This window comes from Pelodiscus sinensis, chromosome 3 (assembly GCF_049634645.1).
Source record: "Pelodiscus sinensis isolate JC-2024 chromosome 3, ASM4963464v1, whole genome shotgun sequence".
In the NCBI taxonomy this organism is placed as follows: Eukaryota; Metazoa; Chordata; order Testudines; family Trionychidae; genus Pelodiscus; species Pelodiscus sinensis.
The window spans coordinates 190,519,867-190,536,229 of record NC_134713.1 but is presented as its reverse complement, the minus strand read 5'-3'; the positions used below and the strand labels follow the sequence as shown (position 1 = coordinate 190,536,229).

At 40.4% G+C, this 16,363-nt stretch overlaps 1 protein-coding gene across 17 annotated transcripts in view; it reads left to right on the top strand.

The window, feature by feature from the left end:
- Positions 1-16,363, top strand: part of PLCB4 (phospholipase C beta 4) — a 329,261-nt gene that overhangs the window by 300,511 nt on the left and 12,387 nt on the right. For 16 of the 17 annotated variants that reach the window (XM_075925708.1, XM_075925695.1, XM_075925700.1 and 13 more), the window contains 3 exons: positions 3,584-3,659; positions 9,326-9,501; positions 14,660-14,761. In XM_075925708.1, the coding sequence (XP_075781823.1) occupies positions 3,584-3,659; positions 9,326-9,501; positions 14,660-14,761 (354 nt within the window). The remainder of the gene's footprint in view (positions 1-3,583; positions 3,660-9,325; positions 9,502-14,659; positions 14,762-16,363) is intronic. The other variant, XM_075925710.1, reaches the window with a different exon arrangement.

The following is a 16,363-nucleotide window of genomic DNA, read 5'->3' as shown; positions in this document are numbered from 1 at the left end:
AGAGTTCCTACTCTTCTGTCTCTGGGAAAAACACAAAAAGTCAAAGATCAGATTTAATCAGGGCAATAGTTGTCCATGGCTGTGTTAACCATCAGAGAAAACATTTGTGTAATACCCCTTTCAGTGATCTGAGAATGGGTGCCTAAGACAATCATTCCCAGTTTTATTTCACTTATGTTGCTGCCCATGTCTAAATTAGGCTATGTTTGCAATTCATCAACAAAACTTTTGTCATTTACAAGTGCTTAATCCCCACCCACCCCCCGACCCCCACCCCAACAACACAAGTTTTGCCACAGCAAGTGTTAGAGTGAACACTGCTTTGTGGGCAGGAACACTCTCCTGCTGAGAAAGCAAAAGCAGCTCGTGGGGCGAGAACTGTTTTGTCAGCAAAAGTGCGAGCAAACAGCGTTCACACATGCCGACTTTTAATGAGGGCTGTGTCGACAGCCTTGTCGCCAAACGCTGCGTACTGCTGACCTAACCTTCGATTACAGCAAGCTTCCACTGGTATTTATAACTCTGCTTTGCTCTAAGGGGCGCCTGAAGATTTCTGATCCTATTGGTCCATACTTTGGAAAACTAAAAGAAAAAATAACAAAGTTTAAAGTGTAAATAAACCTCAAAGGTGGCAGGGCGAGTTCATGATGGCACAGTGAACCATTTACGGTCAGCAGTGTGACTCCATCCCAGGTCATGAATGATCAAAAGCCGCAATCATTTGGCTATTCTGTGATGCAAATTGAAAAGAACTGTTCTCTGATCCCTAGTGGATAAAACATCTTTACTGTTTAAACAATTATATCTGCACATTCTTGCCAATTTTGACAGACAGGCCAACATGCTGTTTGCACACAGACTTTGGATTACCCTGTTACTCCTTAAAGCAGATCCTTCACATGTCATTTGAGGCACACGGAGGGGATAGATGGGAGCTTACACTGTCACTATTTGTGCTTCTCTGAGCCCAGACTCAGCCAGCGTTTTAAACACAAGCTTCATCCATCTCTATTCTACAGTACGTTCAGGCACATCCTTAATTGTAAGCATGGCCAATGGAACGTAAGCACCTGCTTAGCTTTTTAGGGATGCACTTAGGTGATGAAATGAACATGGGTCCTGCTTCATTGGCTAAATAATGTATTTGGTTTTCATTGCTGTCACTCAAGCAACATGCACAAGCAATATATTGATTTTAAATATTTTTAAATTAAAGGAATTGGATTTGAATGTAGTGCATACATCAGTTAAAAGGTAAAAATGCCTTCCTAATAGATACACAATATAGTCACCATTCTGATTTTGTGAAGCTTACATGTAGGGGATTTTTTTTTCCTAATGTATCTCCCATGTGGCATGACATGTCTATCAGCCGCATAATTTCCTGGGGAAAAAATTAATTACAGCTTCATTCCCTGGCAGATGGGCAGGATTTAGTCCCCTGGGTACTTGAGCAAGTAGTTCAGATGTGCACTACAAATGCCATACATGCTCATCAATCTCACGAGACTAAGAGGAACTTGTGTGCTCAAGTCCCAGTGCTGAAATGTGACTGAGGGAGACAAAAGGACAGTCCTGCATTACCAGAGATTACCAAGCATCCAAGCTATCGGGGTGGGGGTGGGTGTCGGGATTGCTGCTAGGAAATGTGTTCATGCGTGGGACTTTATAGACTAACGCTTATATATGTTTTCACAGTGCAGAAGTGAGTGATTCCAATTGTGTTTAGCCGGTCTTAGTATTCCTTCACCGCAGATGGAATGCTCCTTTTTTTAAAAAGGGGGTGAAAGATTAGCACTGATTTCTGGGGTTTTGGAAATTTTACTGAACAATAAGTTTTTGAATAAATAAGTTTTGCTCCTCCTGACTGGAGGTCATCTTCCCAAAGCAAAGGAAGTTCAAAGCTATATTGTGGCTAGATCCTGAACTCATTTACACCAACATAAAACAAATGTAACTTCCACTGCAGTCAAAGACATTGCTTCTGATGTGATGTAACTGGCCCCATAGCTCTGTAGGGCTTTCCAAAGTATCAAACATCTGGCAGAAATCACTGCAAAACCTTCCTTGCTGTGACAGGCAAATCGGTGATTAATCCTCACAGTGACCCATAAGAAACACAAGGTACCTCATACTGCTTGTATTTTCAATGCAGACTTCTCTAGGAACATTTGAGGATAAAGCTTTCTGCTAATTTCCATAAGTTAACAGCACTTTGATATTAAAGTAGGCTTTAAGCCTGGCATATTTTTATCACTCTCCATTTCCAGGACTGTGATTAATTTCATTTTTATTTCAGCCAAGCAATAAACAATCTAATTGGGTCAAATCTTCAGCTGGTACAAATCAGTGTCATTACCCACAACAGCATTGGACTCCTGGTGGTTTACACCAGCTAAGGATCTGCTGAGAATTTTTTAAAGAGGCAGCGGAGAAAGTGAAATAAAAATGTATTCCATTAAAAAGACAGATTTGTTCGGAAAGCAAAAAAAGGCCAGGAAGTTTGCTGTGTGAATTTGCATGCTGTGCGTAGAGCCTTTCACTGCAGGAAAGGGCATGACAGGTCAGGTTTTAAGGGTGGCTTGAGAATTTACTGATTCTTATAAGACTTTAATTGAAGCCTTTCTTATTGCTGAAATGGACCTTTTGATCCTACATTCTATGCTGCCATCTCTCCCACTACAAAGTTCAGGTAACTGAGATTTGCAAAGGAAACGGTGTTGCGAGAGGATGGAATTTCATTACTTTCCCTCACCCTCCCCAAGTAATTTCGTAGGTAGCAACATAGCCCCTCTGCAACTATTCTTCCAGTCTCTGGTGCCCCTGTAGTGATAGTCCTACAATCCCAGAGGATCCCTGCACCCCTACAGAGCTCCATTTACTTTAACTCTGCTGCACATGGGAACCAAGATCTTGCTTTGTGCATTCTGTTTCAGGATCAGGGTCTGTGTGAGGATTTGCTGCAATTGAATCCCTGCAAAATTCCAATGCAGACACCTGACTGTAATGGCATAGGATCTGTTCTGGTCACTCCGTATCAGCCTGTATAGATTATCCTTCATGGCACACAGCCGTGAAGACCAATCCTTGTGGTCATTTCAGCTTTGCTTCAGTGGGGCTCTCACTGTAGGTAGCTGGACTTGACATTTAGCCTTTTTCTGTTAAAGATGCACAAATCACAGTGGAAACTAACAAGCAAGAAACTTTTTTCATGCCACAAACTAAAAGGTAGCAAAACTGTCTTTAAAATAAAACAAAGAAATAAATCACCCCAGAGCAGTGAATCTATTTGAAGGTTTTTAGGCAGAAGTTAATTTTATTGGCTGAAAAAGAAACCAGCATCATAAATGGACTTGCTTGACATATTCTTAGCAATTGAATAATTGTGGGTCTACCCTAGAACTAAAGTGTGTTTGAATTGAGTGATCTTGAAGCTGATACTATTTGTAATGGATGAATAAATTGCTAGAAGAAATAAATTGTATTCCAATACACCGCAGTGCTCCACCATTGACTAAGCTATGAGCTGACCAGATGGGAAGATATTTAACTTGTGGTACACATTTGCAATTTTGCTTTTTAGGGGAAGTAATTGTCATGAAATGAAGAAAGAAACTGATATTAAAATTCAGGCATTAACATCCGATCACAAATCTAAGGTAAGAAAACGTGCCAGTGTTAATACATGCAACATTTGGAGACCCAAACGGTAGTTTATTTTTGTGAATGCATTTGAATGATTTTCAGCCATAATGACATGCAGAAAAGAATGGGAGTAAATCTGTCTAGAAGCTTTTGTTTTTCTTATTCAAAATGAGCAAAATCCATCTCTTGACCTTTAACAATGCTAGATTTTCCTAGCATTATGAAACAAAAATGTTTGGTCATTTTGTAATAGTGTCAGTTCTGCAGACTATAGGGGAAAATGTGCTATAAGAAATCTGGAGGTGAATTTTGCCACCAAAAATATGTTTGTAAGCAGAATTAGCTATCAGTTAGTTTTACATCAGTGTCGTCTTACCCAGCACCTTTCAGAAATTTGACTCTCCCTTTGGCCTTTCAGTATGTCTACACAGTAGGGCAAAAGTTGAATTAAGCTACGCAACTTCAGCGACATCAGTTTCGTAGCTGAAGTCGAAATAGCTTAACTTCTTTAACTCCCTTGTTAAAGCTGAATGTGGCAACATTGAGGATAACCCCCAGAAGAAGGCTCCACAAAGCTAATTAAGAACGCGGGGGAGGCACGTCTATACAGCAGGGCTAAAGACTAAATAAGCTATGCAACGTCAGCTATGTTAAATGCGTAGCTGATGTCGAAGTAGCTTAACTCAGCTTTTGGCTCTGTCCATACAGCAGGAAGTGGAAGGAAGAACACTCTTCCTCCGACTTCCCTTACTCCTTGTAAAATGAGGGGTACAGGAGTCAGAGTAAGAAGCCCTCCAGCTCGACATTATTTCGAAATAATGGCTTGCTGCGTAGACACGCATTTTGTTATTTCAAAATAACGTCAGTTATTCTGAAATAATGTTGCCGTGTAGACATACCCGTACTGTCCCTGTCCTGGGCCCACTCCATTTGCATCTAATATATTATTTTGTTACTTCTTACTCCTCCTCTCCTGAAGTCAGTCAGTTACTATCTCCAAGATGCCTGTCCCTAAAAAACAGCACCCAAGATCCAAGCCCAGTTGTACTTCAGTCAGTTGTTCTCAAGCTATGGTCATGGGCCACTTTCAGGAATTGCATGGAACTGCTCCAGTGCAGGGGTAAAACACCCAGAACTGCATGGTATTTTCAGTATAGTACAGGTGACCCCCCACTTACAACTTAATTGGTTCCTGGAGAACTGTCGTAAGTTGAACCCTTATTTCCCATAAGCACAATGTTATAAATGGCAGTTCTGTTCCTGGAAATCCATTTCATACCCTAAAAATACCAAAATTGACTGCGGAAATGGAGGAAAACTAAACTAAATAGTTCAAATAATGCACAAAAATAACTAAAAGGTGAAGACTGATGTGGTGGAGATGCATGCAGTTCAAGCAGCAGCTGTAGACTGGCGAGTCTGACTGATTTTGTACGTTTCCTGTTTTGGGATGATGCATGGAGTCTGCGTCATACACCGTCATAAATGCGAGCTGTGGATGTAAACTGGGGGGTTTTAGGAACTATCTCTCATGGAAAAAAATGGTTGTAAATGTGGGGGGTTGCAAGTTGGGCGGTCTTAAGTCGGGAGTTGCCTGTACAGAACTTAACTAGAACTTCCAGAAACTTCCTGACCAATTAACTTTTAAACCAGTCTTCATTCAGCACCTTGTTCAGTTGTTTCCTATTCCACTTGGCCAAAGATTTCTCTCTTGCCTTTTGAACTGCTGTCAGGTTTGTGGGTGACGTCAAAGTTAGAGCAAAAGCAAATACACAGTAGGATAGAACCAGCTGCAAAATGATCCAGAGAGATTAGAATAGAGAAGATTGAAAACAACAGGGGATTTTTACCTAATACATGTAAAGTCTCAGACACAGGCAGAGTAATCAAACACCACAGACACCGCATGGGAGAGGTAACCAAGCTGCTGTATTAAGCAGACCAAGACAAACTCGTTTTCATCCTCTCATCCCTATTATCGCACATTCTTGTAACCAGGACACACAGATCCGAGTGTTCTTTCCTTCTACAGCCTGTTTATTCCACTCTGCTGGTGAAAAGGGGTAATAAATATCCTGTGCATAAAGGATAGAGACATAGGAACAGGGTTGTATGCTCCTCAGCACTTTATTTGCGTAGGTGGATAGAGGCAGGTTGAAGATGGGGGGAGGGGGAAACTGGCAATTGGGGAGGCATGACGAGCATATAGAATGCTCCAGCTCCGTAAGGTCAGTGGAGAGACCCTTAGGCTGCTGTAGGAAACCACTGTTGTCGGGAAGATGCAAAGGCAGCATAAACTCAGCCCCTCCCCCTCCATTCAGGGTACACCTCCTAAGCAGTGCAACTCAAAATCAGGGCCACAGTGTGTAGTTGCTGCAGCATAGAGGTGAGGTTGGGCTAGGGACAGAAGAGTATCTATGAGGAAATGGCAGCTGTAACCAGATAGCCACGATAGGGGGTGTCAGAACTTTGTCTTCAATAAAAGCAAACTGTGTTGGCAGACTGGTAAAAAAGAAAGAAAAGTACAAAATTAAAGTTAGTTATAAAAAACAGTGTGGCTGAACTCTAGAGAGAGCATTGCTTGCTAGGCAGCAGGTTTAAATCCAAAGATATGTGTAAGAGATCTTATAGTTTAAACCAGGGGTGGGGAACCTCACGCTCAGGGGCCGGATGTGGCCCTGGCTTGCCTGGATCCAGCCCCCGAGGCTCAGCATTGGGGACCTGTGTTGGCACGCCAGCCACCCAACCACCCACCCGCAGGACTGGAGCACACAAAATCTACTAGCCAGGGTCCCCCTAAGCCAGCCATGGCCAACTTGTGAGCCGCATGTGGTTCTTCCTCCCGCTCCGCTCCCCAGGGTGTGGCTTGCACGCACGCACACACCCCCCCCGTGGCTCGTAAAGCCGCCCCGTGCCCCCAAAACCAGCCCTCTCCTCCAGGCTTCTTGTGTTGACCTGAGCAGAGCAGTCATCTCTGCCAGAGTAAAGAAGGAGAATTAAAGATGGCGTCGGCCGGCAGGAGCCTGATGCAGCCAAAAAGCCTCTACACACATTTTCCCAAAGGGGCAAAGGGTTTGTTTTGTTTTGTTTTTCTTGACAAATTGGTTCTCACATATATGGACATTTAAGTTGATAATGGGTTTATTATCCTTCCAATGACCTGATTTGGATGGTAGGGTATGTCCTTTTACACTTCTAAACAGGTTCTGTCAAACAAGAAACCCGTCCCCATGTGGATGGATGGCTGGCTTTCTTATCCAGGTCTAGCTTTATGTTGGGATTTTCAAAGAAGCTAGAGCTGATTTTTAAAATTTCTATCCTTGTCTTCTCAGATCAAGCACTTGAATAATGATCTTGCTTAATTATCTAAACTCCATTGTGGGTTTCTTCATTGGTATTAGAGTGTCGGTTCAGTCTCCAGAATTTCCTTCTTTATATTTCTCTGGAATTAATGTAGCCACAATTCAAAGACCATCAGATCGTTTCTTTCCTTCCTTTCCAGAGAGACTAGAATTCGTTGCTTTCTTATAATGATTTGGTTCTCTAGCTCTTGTCACGAAGTATTTGTTTTCAACCAGATTTCCAATGTTTGCTTTAGTCATTTGGCTTTTCAAAACATTTCTAAGCAAGACATCTTGGGCCGATCCCATCTTGGTGTACAACATGAAGAGTGGAATTTCCCAGCATTGGACCCAGCATTGTCCTAACTCCACTCCCATTGAAGTCAACAGTAGACCTCCCCTTGGTTGCCATGAGAGCAGTGGTAGGCCAACACTGAGTTCTTTTGAAAATCCCATCCAAAAAGCATGAATGTTTTCTGGGTATTTCCCTGCATCTCTCCAGTGACCTACTAAACCTAATACCCACTCTAGTCTGGTTTGGAGGTCATTACCACTGGGAGCATGCATTAAATGCATTTTTCCCACAAGCTGTTTCCCATAAGCTTCGCTTCTCTGCATTTAGGTCCCAACTTAGTAAGGTTATTAAGCTCTGCCATAACATTAACCATTTGAATAGTCCCATTAGAGTCAGGGGTTATTCCCATGCTTGAAGTTATGCTCATACTTAAGAACCTTTGTTGAATGGGAGCCTTCGCTGTATTAGTCTCAACAAATTCCTGTCTCCAAAGGCTTTTGTGTTCCTGCCAGCTAGAGAAAGCCAAACTCCACGCAGCTCTCTGCTTTCTCTGCACCAAACCATATACGTTTTCAAATGGGACATATATTTAATTATAATTAAACACGAGAGGAGCCTTTAAGTAGATTTGATACTCCTCTAGCATGGAAAAGGCAGCAAATTCTTAATTATCAACTGGGAATCCGGTGCTTAACATGCAACATGATCTTTGTTTGCTTGTACCTTTAGTGGAGAGCCTAGGTACCGCTTGCCTAAAGACTTCAGAGGGGCTCAGCTTCCAAGAATACGTCTCTCTCTTTATTTCGCTCTCAAGGACCTGACGAGCCTGTTCAGATGTATGCCTAAGGGCTCTGTGCATGGAGCTGCCTGTGACTGAGCAGGGCTTATTAAGCAGCTGCGGGGCTGTGCTGCTACGCAGCTTAAAGGGAACCATGGTCACCTGCCTAAAATACAGTTGAGAGGAATGTGTTTCATCTGAAGAAGTAGGTTATGCCCATGGAAGCTACATTTTTTGTTAGTCTCTAAGGTGCTGCAGGATTATTCGTTGTTTTTTATTTGAGAGGAAGTACTTCTAGAGGTGCATATTCCTCGGGGGACTGGCATCAAAGTCTCACTTGGGAGCTCTGGGATGGCAATTTTAATATGAAGCACTTGGACTGGCTTCCATATAAGAACACCCAACGGCTATTAGTTTCCATAGTAGCACTTAAAAAAAATACCTACCTGAAAATAGATGATTTTTTTTGTGAGGTGCTCTTTGTGTGCATTTATGGAAAAGAAGGTAGCTTGTCAAAATTGCTTAGCTAATTATGAAGGGATAATAAGTTATATCTTTCTATTAGTTTTCTAAATCATTGAGTACAATATACTATTAGAATAACAACTCTGAGGGTTTAGCCTTCTTCACATTGTCTCTTGGGAACTTTCCAAAACTTTAATCTTATTATTCTTCTGAGTCTTGCGAGCGGCACAGGAAAAGAATACTTGTCAGATTCCCTGCTGACTTAATGAGCATAAAACACAGCAATGTAGCTTATCTGCAGATGCAGGGTATATTAAATACAGGATTTCTCTGAAAAAACTTACTGCGTGAATAAGATTCTCTCCACAAAACCAGAGGCTGTTTTAGCCCGTAGAGACATTCAATCCCACTAGGTATTCTTCATCTCTGATTTCTTTGATTTTATATTTTTTGTGGCAGCCAAGAAGGTGTAGCAGTTGGATATAATGAAGCATACATTACAGGATGCTTTAAAAGAATTGTCATACAATTGAGGACATTAATTCTATCATTTTACCGAGAGCAGCAGGGTAACAGCCCTAGTAGAGAGAGTCCATTTTACTGGTGTTTATAATGCACTGTAGTTTCCCCGGTAGCTTCATGTCAGTGTGGAGCAGTTTGGCTTCTGTAATGTATTTCTTGCAACTTAGTTTTGTCAGATTATTGTACGTATCTTGAAATTACCTCCACTGTATTCATGATGAATCTTATGTTACAACTGTGAGACGTCCTGACACAATAGTCACTGCTCTTTCTCCGCAGGTAAAAGAAATTGTCGCCCAGCATACTAAAGAGTGGTCAGAGATGATCAACACCCACAGTGCCGAAGAGCAAGAAATCCGTGATTTGCATCTCAGCCAGCAGTGTGAGCTACTGAAAAAACTGCTGATTAATGCTCATGAGCAACAAACCCAACAGCTAAAGTTTTCTCATGACAGGTGAGCAGCCTAGTTTTATCACTTGACTTCCTAGAACCCATGCCCTGACAATGGGTTTACCAGGACATAGTGCCACAGCAATAAAATAAGTTATCAAAGGAAGAATTACAAGATAATGGGATGAAGAAAATTGTTATAGCTCCATTGATGCTAAGGAGCTTGAATTCAAAGGGTCTGAACCAGAGAGGTACTGAGCATTTGAAACTACCTTTTGAAGTTGATAGGAGCTATTGGCGGAGGAGGCTCAGAAATAGTATTCCCTTATTGCTGAAGCCCGTGAGGGATGAGATCATGAAAACATTACAGTTATCACTTTTTCCTGTGTAACTACCTCACAGTTGCATGTTGTTTTAGTAAAACCTCATGTTGTAATCTCCAGTATGTAGAAAACGCTGCATGCCAGCACTGTCATTGCTTTCATAGTTAACTTCACTGTCTACTTTAAATTAAATGCAAATAGTAATATTATTTATCTCTGATATAGCATTTTTATCAGTAGATCTCAAAGCACTTTACTAAGGGAGTTATGTATCGTAATCCTCAGTGTTACACACATAAAACAATAGCGAGCAGAAGAATTATCTCATTCCACAGACTATGATGTGAGGAGGTCTACAACTATATGATGTTACTTAATAGATACTATTTTTAAAAATACTTCATTAGCACTGATCTGATAGGAAGCCCCAAAACCATGACTGACTTCTCAGCTACAGAAACTAAATGAGATTATTTTCTATTGTAACAAAATTCCTGAATGAAATAATGTAGTACCATAGCATAAGCCAGAATCCATGGTGAGATCTCTGTGCTTTCCATCCAACCAAGGAAATGGTCTCAGTGAAAGGTTTTACTATGTTCATCTTCATGTTCCTCTCCAAATTAGCCCATTTATTCAACCTGTTTGGGGATATATTTGTGTATTTTATATTGAGATATTTTAATGTATTGTGAAATATATTAAAATTACATTGTTTTACAGATCCTAGTTCTGGCACCAAGCAGGGCAAGATTCAGTCCCTAGTACAAGTTAGAGCAGCCTTTGGGGTATTCTGTTATGCTATTGCAACAACTCAGAAAGGAACCATAGCCATTTTGCTAAATTATAGTTTCTTCCCTGGAGGAATATTTCTTCTAATCTCTTTTGAAATGTTTCTGTTTCCAATTCAATACTTACTTCCCTTGTTCTCTTATTGACATTAGACCAAAGCTGTTGGTGTGGGTAGATATTATGTCTACCAAGAAAACATGCGTGTCACTGAGGCTCTATGGAAATTTATTTTTTTTCTTCCTTCCCTCACAGTTCAAAGCTTTAGATTTAGAATTTTCACATCTCTGTAGTATTTTAATGGCTCGGAAGCATCTTTGGAAAGAAGTTCTTAATGCTGAATGTCTCATTTCAAATCGTTGTTATGTGTACTTTACTGTTCTAAGTGCTGCTCTGATTTTTCACGGATGCCAGGCACAACACCTTGATTTCTGTGCATGAGTAAATTTTAAATAATGTTCTGTGCCATCCCACTTAGGAATCACCTTCCAAATGTTTTTGTTTTTGTTTGCTGCTGTCCCTTTTATGCTCACCGCTCACCCAGGGATTTTTATCCAATCCATTTGTACAAAGATTAGGGATTTTCCTGCCTCACACAAATATAAAACACTTACATATATGCATGTCCACAGACCAGAATGTGAAATACTGAATTGTTCCTAATAATGCCCAAAAGGGACTTCATACTTCATCATTTGTAAAATGTACAGAATGCATGGAGTACATGTAACTTCCAAAAGTCAGCTGAGCAAGCCACATGGAAAATAAAGGATCATCTTGAGAAGAGAAGAAGCAGTTGACAGCCTGCCATTCTTTCAGCCCCTCTATCTATTAACTAGAGTAATGAGACATGCTGAATCGCTATCAGGACCGGGTAGAGCGGTAGTAGAGAGAGTGGTAATCTGAAATGATCTGTTAGCAAGTTGAACGTTTTCCACTCCTGGTGGAAAAAACAATTACAGCTTATGCTTGGGCTTGAGCAGAATCAAAGAGGGAAGCATAAAACAAGAAAATGCTTATAACTGCTATCTGAAGAATGCCATTGAACACTGAGAGGTTGGGGTCTCCCAGCTCCATGGGTGTGTCTAGATTACTGAGTTTTGTCGACAAAAGTGGACTTTTGTCGACAAAACTATACCTGTGTCTACACTACCGCTGAGTTCTGTCGACATAACGTCGACAGAACTCAGCAGTTTTGTCAACGCTGGTAAACCTCATTTTACGAGGCATAATGCCTTCTGTCGACAGAGTTCTGTCGAAAGAAGGTGTTATTGCCTGTAGGGTTGCGTCTAGACTACAGGGTTTTGTCGACAAAGCAGCTTGCTTTGTCGACAGAACTGAATGTGTCTAGACGCTCTATGTCGACAGAAGTTTTGTCAACAGTATCTGTCGACAAAACTTCCGTCGACAAAACCCTGTAGTCTAGATGTACCCCATGAGGCATGGTATCTCTGAGAGTCCATCTGCCTTTGGCTCTGTCTGTTTAACTTTACTGAATTAGAGATGCTGTGTAGAGCACTTGAGAAATTAGAGAATCTAGGACTCACACTGACATTTCTGACTAAAATGCATCCCAGGTGAATGTGTTGGCAATGAGTCAGAGGGAGAGAGAAACAAAAGTATTTTGTAATACAAGAAGAGATCAGCATGTGAGTGGAGCAGTATTATTCAGAAAGCACCAAATTGCATTATTAAGTAGGATAAAATACTGATAATATCTGCTAATTGACGTTAGTGGACTTTAATTGATATTTTGTTTGGAAAGTTCCTTAAGATCCTCAGGTTGGAAGAATTAGAGGCATGCAAAGAAATCTTTGAGTCGGTCAAAATGATTACAAAGTAGATTATATATTCTCGGGGAAGGAGCTGTATAGGGACTGGTATGACATCTAGCACAAGAGGCTCCTGATCCAGCCCTTTGTATGTTAATGCAAGGGATGAGAGTGAAATTTGAACCTGAAATCAACATGTTCAATTTGAACACCTACATATTACATTTTCCAAAAGCACTGTAAATAAAAAATGAATTATTCTATAACTGCTGTTAAGACAGTATGTTGTTACATGCTTCAGACTGAAGACAGAAGATAAATGCTTATTTAGTGTTATGAGCGTATTCATAAGAAGTGCCCTAGATAGAATGCATAATATCTGTGAAGTGTATTCTATCTTATTGTTGCTATGATACTGTGGCATTGAGCTCTATATTGACATTGTATTCCTCTTTAAAAATGCTTCACAGTATAAGGTCGTGGAGAAATAAATGCTGCATTTTTATTCATCTTTGAAGGAAAATATGTGAAGTAAGCATGGTGCAAAGTTAAAGAACATTAGTTAGTGCTTCGTGTCTTTCACCAACAATAAAATATTTGAAATTGAGAGGACAGTTCGTAAACTTAATTTAGATTTTGCAAGAAAAAAAATGTTACTACACGCAAGCAATTTAGCAATATTTGTCTGTCATACTCCTTCCATTTAATATTAACAAAATAATTAAAATACCCTCTATTAATATATAATCATTTGATCTGTGCTATATTTAAACACTCACTGATGCCTGATGGAAAGCTTTGAAAAAAACATTCTATCTAGCAACAAATGCGTGAATAATGTGCACATACCATAGGTTACCTAATTCTCTTGACCTCTTTTGTTACAACAGAAATTTACATAAAATGTTTCTTGTAATAGGAACTCCTCCATTCCTGCTGCAGATTCTTCACTTGAATTCCTGGTCTTCTCTGTGTGGTGTCGCAAATAAAGAATTGCAGTAGGATTCTGAGGGCAGAAAAAGCAGCAGCTGTGCCACAGAATTCATGTGTGACTTTGAGAAAGTTGTCCAACTCTATGTGCATTTGTTTCCCCATTTGTAAATTATAGAAAAGAAAACTTACCCTACAGGAGCACAGTAAAATTTAATTAGGCTTCTGTTAGTAAAGTGCTTTGAGATCCTCAGGTTAGAAGCATTAGACACCTTAAAAGAAACTCTTGAGTGGATTGGAATTATTACAGATAGGACTGTAAAATCTGTGGGGCAGAAACTGTGGGCAGTATCGCACCTTGCACCTGATCTTTGTTGCAGCCTGTGGATGTTACAGCTATTCTTAATTATTAATTTTTACTTTTATTAAAGAGAAATTAGAATGTTAATGCAAACAAGTCAGCTTCATCTTATTTACTCAAAATTGTAGCCTTCTGAAATCTAGATAGCTCTTTTTAAAATGCTTAGTGCTAGCACAACTTTGCCCCCATTGAGGCAGTGGGAGTTAGGCCTTCTTTCCACTGTGTAGTCTATTGATGCTGCAGTGATTGATTTATCATGTCTGCTTAGACACAATAAATTGATCTGTGAGTGCTCTCCTGTTGACTCCGGTACTCCGCCAGGATGAGTAGCTGGAGTTGAAGGGAGAGCAGCCCCCACCGATCTTACCATATGGAAGACGCTGCAGTAAGTATGTTGACTTCAGCTATGCTGTTTGTGTAGCTGAAGTTGCATAGATCGATGGAGTGGCGGCTAGTGTAGACGAGGCATTAGACTGGAGCTGAACACTTTTGAAAGACTTTTTTCCTAACTTCTTTTTTTGTCATCTCTGATGTTTGTGTTGCAATTGTTTTTTCTATAACTTTATCAACCTCCACCCAACACTTCTTGAAGTTACACCATCAAATAAGAAAAATATGCCAGAACTATCCAGTGTTAATATTAGTCATACTCTACTTAGACATTCTTGCAGAGTTTTTGTAAATTTATTGTGGTTTTAAAAGGCAAGTCACATTTCTTAAATTACTGATAATAGCTCTCACTCAGTCAAATGGTATAAACTATAGAGACAGTAGTGTATTTTATAGCCTGTTTAATTCAAAGTGTAAAATGCTTAAAACTGTTCCTTCAAATTGTTTTCCTTAGACCCCCCTGAGATTTGTAAGTGCTTGTTCAAACAAATTACAGTCCAGTAGGAAGAAGACATTCTTTATAGAGTCTGTTCTTTCTACTTCTTTAAGACTTCAGGGACAACTTTAACTATTATATAGAACGGTATCAATAAGCAACTTTTACAACCATTAACAATCACATTTCAGTTTATAATGTTATTGTTCATATTGCCCTAGGGAAAGCAAGGAAATGCGTGCTAACCAGGCTAAAATTTCTATGGAAAACAGCAAAGCCATAAGCCAGGATAAATCTATTAAAAATAAGGCTGAAAGGGAGAGGTAAGTGTCAGATCCATGTATGAGGAGGAATAATTGATTGATCTGCATTCACATTGACTAAAGTATGCTATGATGTGTGGGAAATGGCTTGTGTTTCTGTCTGTTATGCTGTATATATTTTGGATGGCTCTTTCTGGGCAGTGTGTATTTGTTTCTTTGTTGTGGATCTTATAGTGTAGGCCCCAATTTTGGAAATACTAACAAAGGAGCAAACTTCACACCCATGTGTAGTGCCATTGGCTACAATGGAACTAATTACACAAATAAAGTTAAATGTATATGAAAGTATTTCCTGAAATAAGCCCTTAATTTTTATTCACTGATCTGCTTTTTTGCCCTTTAAATGTCATGCAGTATCACTTGCTTACAGTTACCTATTAGGGTTGTTAGAGATGCCCTGAGAAGGCAGTGTTGAAACTTGGGTCTGGTTTTGGGTGAGTCTTGGGTTCAGAGAAGCAGGAGAGGTAGTGCCACTAGAGGAATGGGAAATGAAAAGGTAGCACAGAACCTTCACTTTTGCCCTCTCCTGGCAGGGTTGAGAAATGGAACAGGCATTCCAGAGGGAGCAGCAGATGGGAAGGAGGTTGTTGGGGGGAAAAGGGGTTCAGTGTGAGATTAGTAAGAGGGAGAACCAGTTTTGGCAGAGAGATGCAAAAAAAGGTATGAGGGATAGAGAAGCCGGGGTTGTTTTCTATTGACAGTGTAGTATTGTTCATGTTTTCATCTGCCTGTCTCAGACCACAGCTTTCTCATTCACCCGGTGCTGGCTGACTGGTCTTAGAAACCTGGCCAATACTCCCTGTTAGTGGGCTCCAAACCCCAAGAGGCCAGAACCTAGAAAAGCCAAGCAGCATGTCTTCACTGCACCTTTGGCAGAGCTATCCCTAGTTTTGAAGTCTGAGCTCCAGATTTAGGCGACCAGAGACATAAATTTCAGATTTCTTGCATTTTCCAGAGGTTGGGGGCTGTTTTTGTAGCTCTTTAAAATTCTGTTTTAATCTAAAGTGTTTCGAATACACAGGTGGAAGCAGTGTTCATATGATGGTTTCCCATGAGCCTTCAAGGTTTCTTTGGGGCTTTGGACTTGCTAGATAGTTGAACGTTTTCTCCTTCTATTGCCTCCTCTTCATTGAACTATTTGGATATTAGAGCTTGAATTTATTCCTTCTGTATGTATGAACAGTGGCACTTTACAGATTTCTAGTACAAACTGGATAAGAGTTGCCAAAACCCTTGGTTTATGAAAGCCATCTGCTAATGACATTGCATTACTGATGTGTGTTTATGCATAAAAGTAAGCTTAAGACATTGCTCTCTTAGGATACGTCTAGACTACAGGGTTTTGTCGACAGAAGTTTTGTCGACAGATACTGTCGACAAAGCTTCTGTCAACAAAGAGCATCTAGACTACATTCAGTTCTGTCGACAAAACCCTAGATGCAACAACACCTTCTGTCGACAGAACTCTGTCGACAAAAGGTGTTATGCCTCGTAAAATGAGGTTTACCAGCGTCGACAAAACTGCTGAGTTCTGTCTACGTTATGTTGACAGAACTCAGCGGTAGTGTAGACACAGGTATAGTTTTGTCGACAAAAGTCCAC